This window comes from Rattus norvegicus, chromosome 2 (assembly GCF_036323735.1).
Source record: "Rattus norvegicus strain BN/NHsdMcwi chromosome 2, GRCr8, whole genome shotgun sequence".
In the NCBI taxonomy this organism is placed as follows: Eukaryota; Metazoa; Chordata; class Mammalia; order Rodentia; family Muridae; genus Rattus; species Rattus norvegicus.
Window position 1 is genome coordinate 166,650,035 of NC_086020.1, and position 19,484 is coordinate 166,669,518.

Genomic DNA, 19,484 nt, shown 5'->3' on the forward strand with positions numbered 1-19,484 from the left:
ACGAGAGTGTGCCTTGCTAGAGCACTGGGGATGTTGAAACAGTAACACTATTTCTTTAAATTGATCAAGTGTGGGTGGGGAGGAGGACCAATCATTATCAGGCCAGAAAGTAACTTCTGAAAACTCTACTGACCAGCTAATACAATGTGAAAATGTAAGGAGAGGCCAATCAGCAAGTTTTCCTAATGACAGTGAGGTATTGACACACAGGCTGGGAGCGAAGAGGGTAGGTGTCAGGGGAGGACGGTGAGAATACAAGACCAAGAGGCTTACACAGCCTTCAGCTCAACACTGCTGGCCAGAGAAAGTGACAGGTAGAGAGAGTCACAGTAGCTGAACAGAGTCCAGAGCTCTCCAAGCAAAGTGTCACAGGGCCATAGCACCAGCAAGAGGGATCCAGGAAGCCTCTCTTTACTTCAGTGGGCATTGAAGTCAGACCAGGAGACAGCAGAAAGTGAAGCCAGGGAGTGTGTCACATCTGGGAATCAGAGCAGGAAGAAACATGCATCATATTCCCCCATCATATGGCACAACTATGACCATGTATCAATGTGGGAGACACCAGAAAGCAAACACGTTGTGCTGCCCTTGACGTAAGACCATAACCACAAGCTGCTGGCACCCGGGGAAAAGCAGACATCAATCTAAAGGGTCCCACAGCAAGGGGAGACAATGGCTCCCAAAACCAGAAGAGCACCTGCTTGCTTGACTGCCTTCTCCGCCCCTTCATTGAAGCCCTAAAGAAAGCCAGGAGCCTGCATTCTGCTCACTGTGCTTCTGGTCTGACCAGCTTAGACTTGTACTCTCAAATACATGATGGGGAGAAGGGGGGGTTTGAAAAAATACTTCCCTTATCTACGAGAAATCGTCCTGAGACGACTCCTGTCAAAGGGTTTTCAAGACCAAGAACCCTAGAGGCTCTTCCAACCACACTTGCTCCTGCTGGAGCTGGGAGGGCTTCCTGTGAATTAGAAAGTTCTAGCCCTGGCTGCCTGCCAGCATGCAGATGGCCTCCCAGATACACAGCAATTTCCATCTTTTTCACAGCCGTGTGTCGATTACTGTTTATTACAAAGTTTGATAACTGTGTTTCTTTTGCTCCTTTGATTAAGATTTTAAGCTATGAACTCAAAGATAAAAATCTGTATCAGTTACTTTTGTGTAGTTAATGAGGCAGGCTAAAGCTCAATCATTAAAGCTGTTGCCACACAGCCAAGCAACTGATCAAGCCAAAGGAAAAAAAAAAATACACTTGCAAACATCATTTCATTACATACAGTTATTTATGTATTTCAGGAAAAAAAAAACCCTATTAAATAGAGCTAAAAAAAACAACTTTAGATTCCACTTTCTACTAAAATAGATGTAAATCTTAATGCCCATGATATAAAAATAACATTTAAAAGGTAATTCCTGTTTCCCCAAAGTGCTAAACTGTAAGGAAATAACTTCAGTTTTAACAGCTGAAGCAAATGTTGGGAGTGACACATCCGTGTTTCCAGCACTCAGACGGTTGAGGCAAGATGGTTACTGCAGGTCTGAGGTCAGCCTGGAGTCCGAGAATCGCGTGCAGGCTGCAGAACGGCACCTTGTCTCAAAAGTGAATGAATGAATGAATGAATGAATGAATGAATGAATGAATGAATCTAACTAACCAAACGAACAGAGGCATCACTGCAGGGTTCGCTTTCCTCAAAATCCTGATTCTCCAGTGAAAGCTCCTAAGTGACAGGTTTGAAATCCACATCAGAAAGAACTAAGAAGACTACGATTTTCAGTTGTATATTGAAAATGCAGGGGGACAAAGCAGACACCGAGTGCTCAAACAGCAGAGTGAACAATATTAGATACTGAACTAACGAAGCCAGACATTCCATGGTTCATGCTGCCATTAAACTAACAGAAGTCACTTGAAAACGAAACGAGCATCGCGCTAGGAATCATGAAGTTACTCAGTGGGTACTTCTTCAACAAATGTGATAGAAGCTGCATATGTATTACAGTAAATCAAATCAATGAAGCAGCTACACTCTGCAGAGGGACACATCCAAGGGCTTGAGGAACAATCAAATTTAAACAATCCATCAAACCCAAAAATTGACTTGGGACCTGCTAAGGGGCAGTGATTTACACACTATAATTTCATCCTCCCAAGAACCCTGTCCTCGCCTGGAGTAATTCAGCTCTCAGAAAGGTTAGAGATAGCCTGCACACACCTACAGACCTAACTCAAGCCCCCCCTGTGTGTACAAACTGGCTTCAGCATTCCCAGTCCACAGTGATCCGAATGCACACATGAGGTAAGCCTCATCACTCCATGAACATTTTATCATGGCTTTTACTCACTTGGCAGTTTCACAGAAAACGGAAGGCAAAAATACCTACAAAAGACACGCCAGCTTGCAGATGAATAGCTTCGTCTATGCGAAAGCTAATTTGTTAATGATAACATGACTATTTTTTCAAATAAATTAAAATCTTGCTTTTGGCATTTTGTTTGTATTCATGTAAGCATGTGTGAAAAGTCTTAAAACTTAAGCAAAGGAGATGTTTCCAAGTAGCAGTTATATATTTCTAGGTAAGAAAGGAAAGGAGACCGTGCCTTCTTCCAAGAGAGGTAAAGCAACTCAATATAAAATAGTAGATGGAGTACTTAGGTTGTAATTTACAAAGACTACAAAGTACAATCAAACTTGGCCACAGTCAGAAAAGAGAAACTACATATGCAATCATTGGAGGTGGAGAAGAGGGTGAAGAAGAAATTTCTCTACGATGGGAGACCTCAGACAGCTTACAGTCTGTAAGTAGAGGCAGAAAAAAGGCGTCAGAGAATGGAAGTCACTCTGTAAGGGAAAGGAACTCTCTTCCTGCTGGGGGCAGGAGACAGGCAGAAGCAGTAGAGACGCAGATGAACAGGTACTAGAGAGAAGGAAGTAAGGCCCCAGGCCAAATCAGGAAGAGCAGCAGAAAGAGAACAGCAATGCAGAGGTACCTGCCCTAAAACCCAAAAGCCAAGCAGACAAGCAAACAGACTGCTAAAAGCAGACAGCACTCAGCTGAGTCTCCCTAAACTGCACATTTACAGATTCTAATGAAAAGGCTTTAGCAAGACTGAAGAGGTCCCACAGCAGCTGTTTAACAGAGCAACAATTTCCTCTCCTGAAATACAGAGCTAAACCCTTCCAGTGCTATGAAAACTTAGAAATCTAAGCACTCAAACAGATCTGCACATGGAAAAGGATCTCTGAGGCAGATGCATACACTGAGGATACAAAAATGTATGTGCATGCGCACATGTGTGCATGCGTGTCTGTGTGTGCACGCATGCACGAGCGTGCACACACTTTCTCCACTGGCTGACGTCTTGATACAGGTTTTAAACATCTTAAATGTAACTGTCCATAAATGTAAATGACGAAGCTAGCCAGCCAGTTAGGAAAAGCTAGAGCAGATTAGCATTAAGAACTAGGTCATGGGTTGGGGATTTAGCTCAGTGGTAGAGGCCCTGGGTTCGGTCCTCAGCTCCAAAAAAAAAAAAAAGAACTAGGTCACAAAAACACCTCAGTTGATGGCCTTCCACTTATTTGATGGTATGCTGTGATTTTTTTACTTTTCTAAGAGTTTTTAATGTGTATCTGATTTCAAATTAAAATTTTCTATTGTTTTTCACCTTGTGTGTATGATACACAAGCACACTTTCATGCAGGCAAATGCAGCATACACATAGGCTGCACAGCATATGTAGAGGTCAGAGCACAAGCCCGGGTGTTCTGCCCTGCCTTCTGCCTTGTATGGAAAACAGTTTCTTGTTGTTTTGCTTGTGGCCCACCAGCTTCTGGGGATTTCCCTGTCTCCACCTCGGTCATCCTGAAGTGTGAGTGCAGGGATTCCAGGGCGTGCACTGAAGTGTCCAGGTTTACAGGTGTTCTGTGATTTGAACTCGGGCCTTCACGCTTCCATGGCCAGTGCTCTACCTGAGGATTCATCTTCCCAACCCTCAAATTAAAATTTTACAGACAACTCTAAATTCATTAAGGTCCTGCGATAGCTGGCTTTCATTGTTGTCTTGATAAAACCTCACTTTCAGTGAGGAACTTGCAACGTGGTGTTGGCCTGTGGGTATCTGTAGGCAGCTGTCTTTTTTTTTTTTTTAAATTAACTTGAGTATTTCTTATATACATTTCGAGTGTTATTCCCTTTCCCGGTTTCCGGGCAAACATCACCCTCCCCCCTCCCCTTCCTTATGGGTGTTCCCCTCCTAACCCTCCCCCCATTGCCGCCCTCCCCCCATAGTCTAGTTCACTGGGGGTTCAGTCTTAGCAGGACCCAGGGCTTCCCCTTCCACTGGTGCTCTTACTAGGATATTCATTGCTACCTATGGGGTCAGAGTCCAGGGTCAGTCCATGTATAGTCTTTAGGTAGTGTGTAGGCAGCTGTCTTAAGGGAGCTAATTGATGTGGGAAGAACGGCCTAGGCAGGGGGTCTGAACTATACAGGAGTGGAGGTACGGAACCAAGCATGAGCAAATGAACAGGGAGTGACCCGGTCACTTCTCCCTGCTCTTGACTGGAGCTGTGACAACAGCTACAACAAGCTCCCGGCACTGCGGCTTGCCCACTAGGATGGACTATAACCTGGAACTGTGAGCTCAAATAAACTCCTTCTCCCCTGCGCTACATCTCATGAGGGTATTTATCACAGCAGCAGACAGGTCGCTCAGCCTAGGGATGTAGTGTTCACCCTAGTTTCCCCAAGACAGTAAAATCGTCAGCATATGTTACCAGGTCAAGGCAGCTGAAAAGCAGGACCAACCAGAAAGCAGCTTCTGCTGTGTAAAACTTCAACTACTAGGTGTAGCTTATTTGTTTGCCCGGGAGGGTGCCACTTTGTAACCCAGGCTAGCCTCCTTCTTGCTCCTCCTTCCCTATTTCAGCCTCCCCACTGCTGGGGCTAAGGCATTAGCAACCATGTCTGCAACTACAGCTCAGCCCTCAAAGGCCTCTCCAATTTCTGAAGGAAAAAAAAAATGCTATTTTATTAGAACTACAACTCTATCTCCAATTTCAACATAAATGGAGACCAGTGGCATATGGCTGACTTATGTGAAAACTATGACACAAAAGTAGGGCATTGCTGGCATAGGGTAAACAGAACCTTAAAGCAGCTAAAACCTTGGTGGACCAAAATAAAACATAAATTATCAAAGTAGTGTCGATAATAACAATGATCCCAGCAGCTAACACTCCTGTGCCTTCTTTAGGGAAGCCCTCAGAAAGGCACATGTCCTCGGAAGGGGTGCCTCTGCCCTCAGTAAAGATGCATGCACCCGAAGTAGAGTTGCTGGGCAAAAGACTATGTACATCTTGCTCTGGAGAAATAACACTGTTTGCATTCTATAGATGAGGAAAATGCAGTGTAGTGTTGATCAAAAGAATACCGTATGTGCCTGGTGAAATTACTGAAGCCAAGGCACATAAACGTAGCAAGGAATATGGCTAGTCATCTCTTGCTCAGAAATGAGAAGTCTGAACGTCTTCAATGTTTATTCTTATTGCACTATTCTTCTGACCAAACTCCTGGGAGAACACATCAGTCACTTCCCTCGGAGGTCCTCGGAGCAGCTCTCCAGAAAAGGGATTATTAGGATACCATGGATTCACATAAACGTCAAGCACAGCTGTCCTGAAGTTTCAGACTACACTTACACAAACTGGCAAGAACAGGGACCTACGTGCTCCAGGACCACAAAAGAAAGTGCCTCACTGACACTTTGTAAGTACATCAGCAAAATACCAAGAACCCAACTGTGTGAGTCTACAGTTAGAGGCCGTGAGTTTTTATTTCTATAAAATCGATTAATGAGTATTCAGACTTTCCCTTGCTCAGTGCCACTACCACCTACACGAATGTGAGCCACCGTAACACTACTAGGATATGAACGGGCATTGCCGGGAGGTATAAAAACAAACACCAAGGATGTTTAAAGACACCAACACACCTCTAAGAAAAAGGATAATAACCTTTTAAATAACTTGTCAGTGACCTGTGACTGTGCAGATAGGAGCTCTGGTGGGCTCTGGTTGCTACCAGCAGCCCTCTGGAGGACAGTGGCAGGCGGTGATTCAGAGTTTACTGTCACATCCAAGACCATTATCATCTGGTGGGGGTGGGGGGTGGTATAAAAGGGACTGGTGAGGCAAGAGGGGAAGCTAAAACAGATCTGGCTTCAAGTCCAGATGCCACTTTAGGTTATGGGAGCTAGACTGATGCCTGATCTCCTCAAAGCTCCATTTCCTGTTTGTGGGGTAAGGAGAACTGCTGCCTTGAAAGATGCCTACAAAGCAGATAAATGAATGAGCAGAGCACGCAGGAGATCCCCTTATGCCACCAGCTCCCTGGAAAATCACATGTCAGAGGAGAAGGACAAAACGACAGAAGACAAACGTCTCCCCTCATGGAACTGCCTCAGAATATCTAACATTCACTGGAGGCTCCCGCCTGGGCGTCTGCCAACCTACTGCACGGGCTCCACGAGGAAGCAAATACTGCAGTCGCTTAGACCTCAATTTCTTCCCAACGACATTAAAAGCGCTTTTCTTTCTGTGGTAAGTCCCTGATATCAATTACTCCTTGGTTAACTGCTACACGTGCTTTGCCATTGAAACATTTGCAGCAGATGCATGAACAGCAGTCAGTTTCATATGCTACAGCCTAAGAAACTATGCCAATTCCAACCCACCACCTTCTCCAAATCCTGCCCCTGCCTGTATGTCCAGGCCCTTCCTCCGCCATCTTCCTAGCTAGCTTCTCAGCTACTTCCTTCCACATCCACTCACTCACCTCGGCACATCCTTCGTGTCCCCATGCAGCTGTGGGTATGGCCTTTGAGTGAGTGTGAAGGGTTGAGGACATTTGGTCACAGCGCTTTGTTGCTTGAAAACCAGCCACCAAACTACATAGTAAATGAGACCTAACAGGGGCCGGAAATACGGCTCAGCAGCTAGGGTTCTTGCCTCGTGCGAGCATCAAGCTTCAGTTCCCAGTGATGCACCCACATGAAAGTGAGGTGCACCCCTCAACTGCCACAGCTTCACAGCATTTAGTGAGGCTTCCCACCTGCACCTGACACCCCATTGATAATGCCCCCCAACAAGGTCTCTGTAGACTGTGGAGACCCAGCTTCAAAGGGCTCCAACATCTGAAGACTCTCCTCCCTCCCATCTCTATGTCTCCATGTATCCCAATTTTGATGTTTTTCCTATTACTCCATTTCTGCCTCCTGCTATAGATTACAAACTCCTGCAGAGGGTAGCTGTCTATCTTCTCTTTCAGTAGGCACTCCCTATAATATGCCTGAGAAGGAGATGAGAAGCAGGGTGGAGTCAGCACGGCAGCCATCACAGTAAATATTACCAACTAGTGATAACGGCAGAGCGGCTTTAGACTTAGAATGCCGGTGTGTGTTCCTCTGGATTTGCCACACTCTCTAGAAGCCAGTTGTTAGTTTTTAAGAAATACAATTCACATCTTTAAAGAAACATTAGAAGAATTTTAAAAATAAAAGATGTAGAAGCTCGTTTTCCTGGTCCTAGCCCAAGCCACCTGCCAGGGCTGTGGGAAGATCTGTTTGCTGTATCAGGAAGAAAGCGAGTCACTTCCTGTTTCACAAGGACAAGAATGGAAAATACGGACAATACAAAACCGCATCCCTACACACTGGAGAGGTGCAAATACAAACGTGAACTGGCCATTTTACTCCTGCTGTTTTTTAACTGTTTGTTAAAACATCTCAAATTTCTCACTAAGGAAAGTAAGGTAACTTCTCCAAGCCCCTCCCCCACCCCCTGAAAGACCAACTGAGCCAGCTGCTGCTAACCCTCTGTGTAATCCTCCTTGAAGGAGCTGGCCACTGCATCACACAGCACATATCAGAGAGGAATACCTACTAGTATAGAACTTCATTGGCTTCGTGTCTTTCATACCTCACAGTTTCACACATTAACCTGTAAGAAAGAAGGACAGTGAAGTCACACATTTGTCATCTGAAACAACTTGAATGAACAACGGGGTCAAATTTCAAGTTTATTACTTCATAAGCTCATTTAAATTATTTACCTTCAGAATGAGTATTGATGGTGCTAGAGTTCAATGAAGCAAATTAAAATCTGCCCCACCTGTTTCCCAAACACACAGTTCCAGCTGCTCGAAGAAAACGAGGCATCTAATGGGAGCCAGGCTCCCAAGTGCACTTTACGGGGTAGGCATTTCATACTTTGTAAATGGCATGCAGACACAGCATGTCCTCCAAGATAAATACATTAGAGAAGGAATAGAAACCCAAGTCAGAAAGGAAAACCTATCAATTTAAAAGGTGATAACATCATTCACAGCTCAACACGAATGGTACAACAGGGTGAACTTTCAAGCCAATGCACGCTTTTATTGACTAAGTACTTTCATGAAGAATGAGAAAATGGAGACTTTAGAACTAAAGGCTTTGTTATTTCAGCTGACACAACCCTTTTTTTAAAAGTGAAATATGAATACTTAATTTTTCAAATTTTTTCTCACAAACATCATTAAGAAGTGTCTTATTATGTTAATACCAATAACTTTTCCAAAATACACAGGAATGACAGTGTGACTATTGCTTCTCATGAAAAGGCTTCTGCAGTGGGACAGACATCCCAGCACCACCCTCATGCTATTCCCCAACCAGGGCACACAGGGACCCTTCCTGTTTGCTGACTCAATAAAAACTCTGCAGTGCTCCTCTGCCTTCTCTTCCTGCTATCCCCCGAAGCAGGGATTCAGCTTGACATGATTGCGGCCATCTTGAATCAAAATGGCTATGACTGCCCCTCAGTAACACTGGTTGGTCAGCTTACCTCGATGTTGTAGCTCAGCATACTTCAAATACTCAAATCCATGTAGGTGGAATACGGAACTTTAACAATGCTGACCCAGATGCCATTAGAGTCAGCTGAGTGACTGATAACCTGGGTATTAGCTTAAGAAAAATCAGGTCCAACTCAACTGGACCTGAAGTCACTTTTGTCCTGAATGTTTTGTAAGCAACCCACTTCTGACCTAACTCACCAGGTCACTAGTCTTGCCACCACTGAGACTGAGGTTCCATCACGGAAGTGCCGCACGTTCAGTCCTGGGCCTGCCCGCCTGTCTGCCCTCACTGCACTCTGGAGCTGGTTCTCACCTGCTGGGACCAGGTTTACCCACCCTTAGTTGTTCCTGGGCACTAGACCTCCTGATGCCACATAATTCAGAAAGCAGAATCACACTCTTAATAGAGTGGATTATAATTATTTTTCTTTTTTATATTTACATTTTTTTAACATTTGCACTATGAAGATTTGTTTGCTTCACCAAAGAACTATCACAGGTTTCCTTGAAATAGGTCTTTCTCACTGTTTCTCACTGTTCTCAGAATGTGGCTGGATTCCTCTCACAGTATAGGAAAGAAATTAATGTTTACAACATTGCAATAAATAGGGCTATTTTATGCAATAGGACACAACTTTACCAAACTTCATTTGCAAAGTTTGAAGCTTGTGACAAACACCAAATGTGAAAGGAGACGATAACAACTTAGCAATCACCATGACGACATTTTACTCATGTGAAAACAGCGGCCCAAGAGATGTGGTTAAGCAAAAGTGGGTGAAATCCCTGAGAATCAAAGAGTGTAGCAACTAGGATTTTGCTATTTCTTAATGATCTCGATGTGTCTATAAAATAATAATTACTAGCTCATAATGCTGAGGAACATAATGGACTTCAACAGGATTTTTGTTTGGAACGCTAAATATGTCTGGGCACATATGTCAGTGGTCGAGTTCCCCTAACACAGGTCCAGAGTTTGAGCACCATCGGAGCGGAGAGGGGAGGAATCTCAGCACTAAATATCCCCCAAGTGCTCATGTGACGAGTCTGTTTTTAAAAGCTCTCTGAGCTCTGCTCCTTACTGCCACATTGCTTTACTCAGCAAATATGCGACTCTTAGCTAGTATGGATTAAACATCACAAAAAAGGCTAAAATTGTGTTGAAAAAAATATACCTGAAGGTTTGAAGAGTTAAGGTGCAAAGTGTGGGCTCTAAGAGTAACGCAGAGAGAGGCACCTGTTCAAGTGTCCACTCACTTTCCGGCCCAAGCCCAACCTCACTTGGAGCCTTTTACCTTCTACGTTTGCAAAGCTGAAGTAAACGCAAATGAGTGCCAGCTGGCTCCTCCCTGCCAATCTAGGGTAAAACCTACTTAGCAAAACTCAAAGGAAATAACTTACCTCAAGAAAATATGGGCATTTTCCCAGAAATGGAAGCAGTTTGGTCGAGCCAGTCAGTGGTTTCCATGAACCTCTTCTGCCACAGAACTCATCTATGACCTTGTTCTAAAGCTATACTCAGTCTAGGCTGTTTGCTCTGCACATGCAGGAGCAGCTGGACATCTGAGGGGCTCACCCGTGTACTAATGCCAACAAAGCTTTGAAATGCATTCTAAGGCTAGACTCAGTTGTTATACTCTTGAGTTAGTTAGTATTTCTACCTAAGAGTCACCTTAGAAATGGCAGGAAGTAGGTCATTTTGAAGCTAGATGGTAAGTATGTGAGTTTGGTATTACTCTTATTTTTGAATTTCTTCCTTAGGAAAACTGTCCTCACAAAACATCTAGTGAGCCCAACCATGGTGGAGCACGCCTTTAAATCCCAGCACCTGGGATACAGAGGCAGGTGGATCTCTGTGAGTTCAAGGCTAGCCTGATCTACAGAGCAAGTTTCAGGACAGCCAAGGTTACATAGGGAAACCCTGTTTTGAATAAAATAAAATAAAAATAAAAAGGAAAAGAGAAGGAAAGCTAAAGACTTTAAAAATTGCTAGCGCTACAATTTTTGAGTTATCTTCAAAAATCCCAGGTTTGCTCTTAAAAAAAAAAAAAAAACCTGTCTAGATTTTTAAACACTTAATCTACAACTGAGTTTAATTTAAATGATTTTCATTAAAAAATTAATTTCAGAAACAGTCAATCCTCTTGATACTTTTTCAATTAACAGACAAATATGAAACTGACATGCTCACAAATTAATTAGTGTTTAAAGGGTATTCCTTTCATAATTAAAAATGGCTGTCATCACAACCAGACAGAATGGAAAGAAATAAGACCTCGTTATATGTTAGTTGGCAATTGTCTTCACACAGTTCTTTACTTCCTCTTGCAATAAATACCAAGTCACCTCTTTGATGAAATTTGGGTAACTATAAATGAAACTATTTAATTATTGTACAACGGAAGCGGGAAGATATTTATATGAGCACACTCCATTGGAACCAGTGCGGTGTGACACTGTCCTACCCACAAAGGAGCCAGCTACGTACTGAAGGCAGTAAGTGTCTCCTTCAGAGACCTAAACCACACTAAAGCGATGAGCCTAGTCGCTTGTTGAACATTTTAAAATACATCTGAGTGCTGAGCTGTAGACAGACACAGACACGCATATAAAGACCAGGAAGAGCTAACACCACCCCCTTTCGGTGTCCGTACTAACTGAAGCTCATTACTGTCAAGAAATAGAGGCAGATGCTGGAGTGGAAGTTCAAGAATCTCACTATACAGAAACGCTAAAATACATGTGAATGCAACTGAATTTAGCCTTGCAAAGTGGAAAAGTATCAAAGCCAGCGCAGGGGTTACATCAAGCAGAGTATCCACAGGCTACATTTTCTCTAAGCTCAAGTCTTCCTAACAAAGGAACAGAGAGACCCACAGCATTCTATCATGCTAAACTATTAAAATTGCATACACACCTTAGCTGGTGCTCCCTCAGGTTGGACAGCGCTTCCATACCATGTAAATAGGAATACACTATTTCCAGGTCCTGTTCCAAAGAAAAGAATAGGATTAGTAGGCTTGTCAGGAAAACAAGTTTTGTTTTTTTGGTTTTCTTTTTAAATAACATGCTACAAATTAAACAGTAGGTACTTTAAAATATATATTTTTTTTACTTAGACATTAAAAATTAACATTTTCAAGGAAAAGCCAGCATGTCCAAATGCTATCCATTACAACTGCCTTCAGAACATACACAAAACCTATTGAATTATAAAATAAACTCAAACTTATGACAGCAATTTCTTCACCAGCTTTTCTTTATTACATGTTGTCAGCTACTTACATCAAAATAGCAAATACAGTATTTTCCTCTCAAAGTATGGGTAATTATCAATATGATTATCAAGTAATTCTCAATATTAATGTTATTTTATAATCACTAAAAAATCAGGTATGAACTTAACATTTAATACTTAACAAAATGATGTCTTATGTTTAGATTTAAAATAAAGAGAAAGAAATGTTCTCTTTTTTTTTTTCCTCTAGCCCATGATAAAAGAAAAAAGATTCAAAGTCATTCATGGAGGATCAGAATAGGGAAAGATGCAGGGACCTGTTTATATTCATTTATGAAGAGGCAGAGAGGACCCAATACTACAAGATTCCAGTGTAAGCCTGGGTCACACGGTTCATGATAACAAGACTAGAAATAGGAATCTTCTCTAAATCTGTCAAAATCTAAAACAAGGGAATTGGAAGGTGTCTGCAGATTAAACTTCCCCCTTTTAGGCAACAGCGGTACAAGGTGACAACTCACTACAAGTCACACAGCTCACCCTTCAGGTCAAGAAGACCTACATGTATGCAGGACAGCCACCATCACGTGTCTGCCCACCGAGCTGCCTATATAACTCTCACAATGTGCCTGATAACTATACTGCTTTTCTCAAGGGAGATTCACAAAACGACCCGCATGCATCATCCAGTGGGACGTTCACATTGAGTGCCCAAGAGAGTACTAGAAAGAAATAAGGCTTTGAATCCATGTCTAGAAAAGAGAAGTCCGAAAGAGATGTCACAGAAGTATGAACTTGGGTCACAGAGACAAAACCAAAGAGAAGGCAGCTGCTGACTCCCAACAGAGCTCAAGTCTACAGTAGCAAGTGCAGCCTCACATAAACTCCAACAAACCAACACGAGAGTCCGTGCACTGACAGACGTGCACTTCACTAACCTGTCAGTTTTATTATTTTTTTTAAATAATTTATTTAATACACCATCGCTGTCTTCAGACACACCAGAAGAGGGCATCAGATCCCATTACAGATGGCTGTGAGCCACCATGTGGTTGCTGGGGTTTGAACTCAGGACCTCTGGAAGAGCAGTCAGTGCTCTTAACCACCAAGCCATCTCTCCAGCCCCCACCTGTCAGTTTTATAATACAACAGTTGTCTCACGCTCATATTTCTAAATACGTTGTGTCATATGTGCCATGTATGTTGTATGATGTATGTGGACTTAAAAAGTTAAATCAGTGTATAACACATAAGTGTTTAGAGCATATATATATATGTATATATATATATGTATATACACACTCTGTAATTACCACCAGTGCTTATTTATCTTAAGAGAATATCCATAACTTGTAAACAAAGAAGAATGGAATATAGGCTCTGACATGAGAGAATGTGTTGGCACTTGTTACTGAGAAGGGAGTTACAGACCTACTGTTTCACACTTCTAATGCCTGGCAGTATTTTTTGAAGCAGAATTTCCTTCTAAATTAAACACCACACATAATCACCATGTTTGTGGGGGTTACTTCTAAATAAATGCCACTCAAGCAATAATACATGGTCATAAAATTTTGTTTGTTTAATGTACTTGGGGGGTGTTGTTTCTTTGTTTCAGATATTTTTTGTTTTCGTTTTGTTTTGTCGTGTCTCATGTGTGACTGCTGTATTTTATGTGCATGGGTATTTTCCTTGCATGTGTTTATGTATACCACAATCTTGCAATATCCATGGAGGCCATAAGGAGGTGATGACTACCCTAGAATTCCAGTTGCAAATGTCTGTGAGCCACAGGAGGTGCTGGGTATTGAACTTGGTCCTCCGCAAGAATAAAAAGTGCTCTTAACTGCTGAGCCAGCTCACCAGCTGTTTCTTGTATTTTTATAGATTTAAATAGACGGCAAACTTTTGTTGTTTTTCAAGACAGGGTGTCTCCACGTAGTCCTGGCTGTCCTGGAACTTGCTCTGTAGACTAAGCTGGCCTCAAACTCAAGAGATCTGCCTGCCTCTGTTTCCTGAGTGCTGAGTTTAAAGATGTTCAGCACCACAACCCAGCTCTCCTATTACTCTTAAGTAAGCTATCTCAAAAGCAATGGTTTAAATGGTCTACGCTCAAGAAGCTTATTGTAGTATGACAGAGTCAGTCTACGTTGTTCTCCTACCTGAAAGCCGATGTGTTGTCTAGCTTGAACTAGATACCTTAACAAGTACTTTCTATATGAACATTAGTGCCTCCCCAGCTGCCAACTAACAAGCAATGTGTCACTGAACCTTAAGAACACAGTTTGGTTTTCATCAGAAAACCTCTGCTCTTAGAAGGGAGGGAGGGAGGAGGGAGGGAGAAAGGAAGGGAGAGAGGGAGGGGGAGGGAAGAAAGATAGAAGGATGGATAGACAGATAGATAAAACATGGCTACAGGTAGCTACAGAATACAAACCTAAGGAAGGAAGGAACAAGCTGCATTTGGGGTTTTCTCAAGCACTCCTAAGTGACTAAGGACACAGTGACTAAGGACTGTAACTGAGATAACCAGAAGGCAAGAGTGGGACCCTTTTTTCAAAGTCTGCAACATCCCAAAGTAAAACATTATCCAAGATACACACGGAAAGTATTTGTGGCTTCTAAAGTTCATTTTCTCAATGTAGAGTCAGCAAGTGAAGTTAACAAACTTCATAGAAAGCAAATGCAGAGGCACTAATCATAATCACCTAAAGCATTCCAGTTCCCACTTTCTCAGGAAACTGATGGGCCAGCTGAGACATTCCCACCCTCCCCAACTGTGCTTTCGAAGACAGAATCCACAGGAACATTAATTACTATGGACACAAGACCCTTTTGAAAATGTAAGCTACTTTCCCTAAAATTCTCTGGACTCTGAGCATAAACAGGAACACGTTTCTGTAAGCAGGAAGCAAACTTTTTTTAGAACAATAACCTTTCCTTCTACCCTAGGAAGGACATCCGGCTCTCGACAATAGATGCCATTTCAAAGGAGATTAAACTTATAAAAGCACTGGGACCAAGAAGACAATGAGATTGACGGGCCAATTGGAATTAGTTTTCCCATGACAAATAAAGTCTCCTTTTTAAAAACAAAGGCGTCCCTAAATACTTTCTTCAATGGCTGCAAGCACAGGGGATCCCCACAGGGAAGAAGACAGAAACAACAGCCTCCACACCCAGAGGTCTGTACTCCTCTCCCCGGACGCATTCTCAACATAAAGGGACAGCACAGCAAATATACAGTTCACTTAACGCTAGCCTTCAATGTCTTGTGTTTGCTAGCACCAGGACTACAACAGCAGCAAACAGCACATTTTAATACGACCTTTGGCACACTAAGGAAAAGAACTCCCCCACCTCCTGCCTATCAGGGACTGCTGTGCATTTGTAATCTCCAGGGTTACAAAAGAAAGGAGCCGGTGATGATTAAAATGGATTACATTGTTAGCAAAAAGAGTTTCCTTTTAAAAGGTTTTGATGTGTATGTAAACACCTTACTTGTGTGCCTTAGCATATTTAGAAATACGCGGGCTCCTCTAGGCACTAACTCAAGAGAATGAAGACCCAAGATGCTGTGACAATGGGCAAACCTGTGACAATCTAGAGCCAGGTGAGCCAAGTCTGTGGACTTGAGCATAAGGAGGGGAGAGAGACAAGCACTTGCTCAGACAGTGGTCACAGGCCAGGAATTGCACAAATGGCAACATATTCTCCCCTGGGGGTCCTTCAGACATAAATGTAACTTATCCTTCTGAGCAAATGCTCACAAGCAGTTATTGTGAGAGCTATGTCTCCAACGTTATTCATGAGGAGTCTAAAAGCTACGTTTTCAGGGCTCAGGCTCCTGTCCACAGCCAAATGGGATGAGAAGGCAGTGCTGCAAAGTGCCTGTGTCTCCAAGATGACGGCTCAGTTTGTAAGTTTTATTTACAAGATCCCTAGTATCTCCACACTAAACATAGGCAACGGCTTTCTAAGGATGAAGGAAGAGAAAGAATATAGTCCGTGGGGCAGAATCAAACCCCACCTCTCCTTCCCCAGCTGTATCTGACCTGGAATGTGACTGAGATCATATTTGTGAAACACAGTAATGAAAGCACAGTGCAGGCTGTGTGGCCCCAATTGTACATAGGGCACACACCATGCCAAAAAAAAGTAATGGTTGTTGTAGGAAATCAGAATGACTACACTCCTGGTGTAAAATCTAAAGTGTTCCTGAAACATTTACATACATCAGAATTTTCACAATATTTAATCTGCACCTCTACACCCAAAAGTCAAATGAAATATTTATAAGCCTACAAAGGGCCCCAACAGTTTCTCTGCTTTTTGTTCTGCCTTGTTGCTTTTTGTTGGAGACAGGATATCACTGTGAGGCCCTACCTGTCCTAGAACTCATTCTGTAGAACAAGGCTGGCCATGAAGTCACAGGGATCCACTGCCTCTGCCTCTTGAGTGTACTGGGATTAAAGTGGGCACCACCACACCCGACTTAGAATTTTCTGCTTTTTAAATTCTAGCTTTTAACTACCATTGTCATCGTCATATAATTTTGGTGTTCAGGGCCCCATACCTAAGCATGTAACTCTACCTCTGAGCTAAATCCAGATTTTTATTATCAGCCTCAAAGTGAAATGTGACCAACTTACAATTTATCATCTGCAATCTCTCTAGCTCCAAATGACTTGGTTAGAAAGAGAAGAAGAAAGAAATTCTTAATTTTTTTCAAAGCAGCCAGCTAATTTTTCCTCTGATATAAACCAACTAGGAACATGTTTAAGGCTGGCACAGCGAAACAGCACACTGCAAGATTTCCTCTCTGGCAACTCAAGAGTGTCGTATAACACACACACACAAAAAAAAAAAAAAAAAAAAAATGAAATTTGCTTCTGCAGCTTAGCATTCAGGATCCCTGGGTCCCATCTCTGGCAACAAAATACACACTTGCAAATTCTTCTTAGAACCCTACATGAAAGCCACTAACTTGAACCACAGACTTTTACACACCACACACACACACACAGACATGCATGCAAAAATATTTACATTTTAGTCTTTTGAATGTTTAAGGTGTAAGTCTCAAGCTGCACTACAGACGCTGAAACTCTCTCTCTCTGAAGATCCAGACTTCTCTACTACCATTCTTGGATATTTTTTCATCTGAAGGTGGCAACTGAAATTCAGGGTGGTATGTGGTTTCTTCTAAAACTCCCTTCTAGGAATAACAGTTTTAAGACACCACTGAAGAAACTGTATTGCCCTGCATAATTCAATCCACAGAGCAGAGTGGCTCCACAGATGAACACCCTTGTGGGCAGTATTTCCCAAGGCGTGTCCCACAGAAGCTAGTGCAATACTGTACACATGATGTCTCAGAGGTCCACAGAGCACACTGGCGTCATACAGGAAGAGTCCAGAGACTTCACCACAGCGAGGGAGCAACCAGATGTCTGAATTGGGTGAGGGCGCCTACCCCCGGCAGGGCACGTCTGCACCTTCCCAGTTTATCAGTCAGGTCGCCCGCCCACACTGCGTTCCCCATTCAGGTAAAAGACCGACCATCTCTTCATCTTTTCCTTTCCTCTCTATGACCAGGGAGGGGCCTGCTAAAGTCTGTGAAGCACATGCTTCTTCCAAGTGGACAGTGAGCAAGGGGGTAAGGGGGAACAAAGGAAGAAGACAGGGCCGTCTCTGCTGAGGTGCCATGTGCTTCCTCTAGCACTCTGGAGACTGGTGGGGAGAAGTCGGGAAATGGGCCTTCAGCATCTTCAGGGCTTTGGGAAAGGCCTTGTAATGGGCTGAGACAATCCTTAGGATGGCCACAAGGTGGCAGAATGGATCAACAGAGAATGGATCAATAGCCCTTTCTTGGTACTCAAAACAGAAACACACACACACACACACACACACACACACACACACACACACACAAAACTTGGTCACAAATTCAGGTCTTTGAGGATCACGAAGAGAACAATGGTTCCATTGTCAAGCCTCTGCTGGGGGGCACTTCCACTGGCCCCCTGTGTCGAATTCCTAGCACCCCTGCTGGGTGATAAAAGGATTAAAGTATTTTAACCAACCTCTCTACCAGCAGGGGCTAATATAGCCCGAGCAATTAGAACAAAAGCCTAGGTCACTACACCAGAGGAGTTTCTTGCCACCCAGTCGCTCACACCCTAAGGACATGACAGCACACTTGAAATTAAAAGTTAGGAATGCAGACCATGGGACATATGATGTTCAATAAAATTCTTAAATATTTATTTTAACCTAAATCATGTGAAAGCAAAATACTGTTTTTCCAAAGTTACTAATTAACACCCAAAAGAAAAGCAATCCTCTGGGGTGGTGATTTCATTAAATCCAAGTGGAAGCCAGGGAGGTGTGGTAACTGTGGCACCTATCTGAGGCCACCTACCCTGAGGGCCTGTTGTGTGTCAAGGCTTATCTCAAACCTTGAATTTTTATGACAGGTGGGTGAAGAGCAATGTGCAGGTCGCTCTGTGGTTAAAAATTCCTTGGATATTTTCCACAAGAAAAAAGCAACCTTGACTTTTTTTTTAAATAGAGGTTGTCAAAGTATGCAAGGGTAAGGAGATGCTCACATGGGTATGCTCCATGCAAACCTGACTACCTGAGTTCAATTCCCAAGACCGCCCTAGAAATGGTGGGAAGCCCTACTCCACAAGGTTCTCTCCACAAGCATGACCCACTCAGAGAATAATAATACAGCGTTTTTAAAGTAATCGTAAAGTAATGACTACCTCCTTACCACAGAAAATACAAACAGGGCCTCCAGATTACAAGGAAATTCACCCTTGTCCCATTGGACTTGAACCTGGTGTTAGGGACCTGAGACCAGCCCTGTGTCCATCGAGAGAGAGGAGGCAGAGATAATGAGACTCAGGAAGTCTCCCTTCTCCAAGGCTGATCGCTCGCTGAAGAAAAAGCAAGCTCTAAGTGAGGCAGCTGTAGCAGAAGCCACCGGCAGGCAGTTTTGTTTATAAGTGTGCATTGTTGTGTGGGTAGGGAAAATCATGTAAGCAAGTTATCCTCACTTCTGAAGACTACAATTTCTCTTCAGAAAAAAAAAATTTACATTTTACCAAAAAAATCCATCCTGTGGACCAATAGGTGCTCGAGTCAATGGCTGCGTGTAAGAGTCTGTGATTACTGCTTCCAGCAGCAGCCACGGCTTCCCCCAACCTCAGTGGAGAAGCAAGCTTCACATCCGATACCTCACTTCAAGGTATTTTAATGTGAATTCGAACTTAAATGTCATGAGAATAAATTAACAGAACTGAAAGTCTATCTGCATTCAACTGTGCTCTCCATCATT

General features: G+C 43.0%; 1 protein-coding gene across 4 annotated transcripts in view; it reads right to left on the reverse strand.

Annotated features, from left to right (window-relative positions):
• Positions 1-19,484, reverse strand: part of Rapgef2 (Rap guanine nucleotide exchange factor 2) — a 222,272-nt gene that overhangs the window by 144,167 nt on the left and 58,621 nt on the right. For all 4 annotated transcript variants that reach the window (XM_063281807.1, XM_063281808.1, XM_063281806.1 and 1 more), the window contains exons 2-3: positions 11,819-11,889; positions 7,947-8,003 (exon numbers count right to left, since the gene is read on the reverse strand). In XM_063281807.1, the coding sequence (XP_063137877.1) occupies positions 7,947-8,003; positions 11,819-11,889 (128 nt within the window). The remainder of the gene's footprint in view (positions 1-7,946; positions 8,004-11,818; positions 11,890-19,484) is intronic.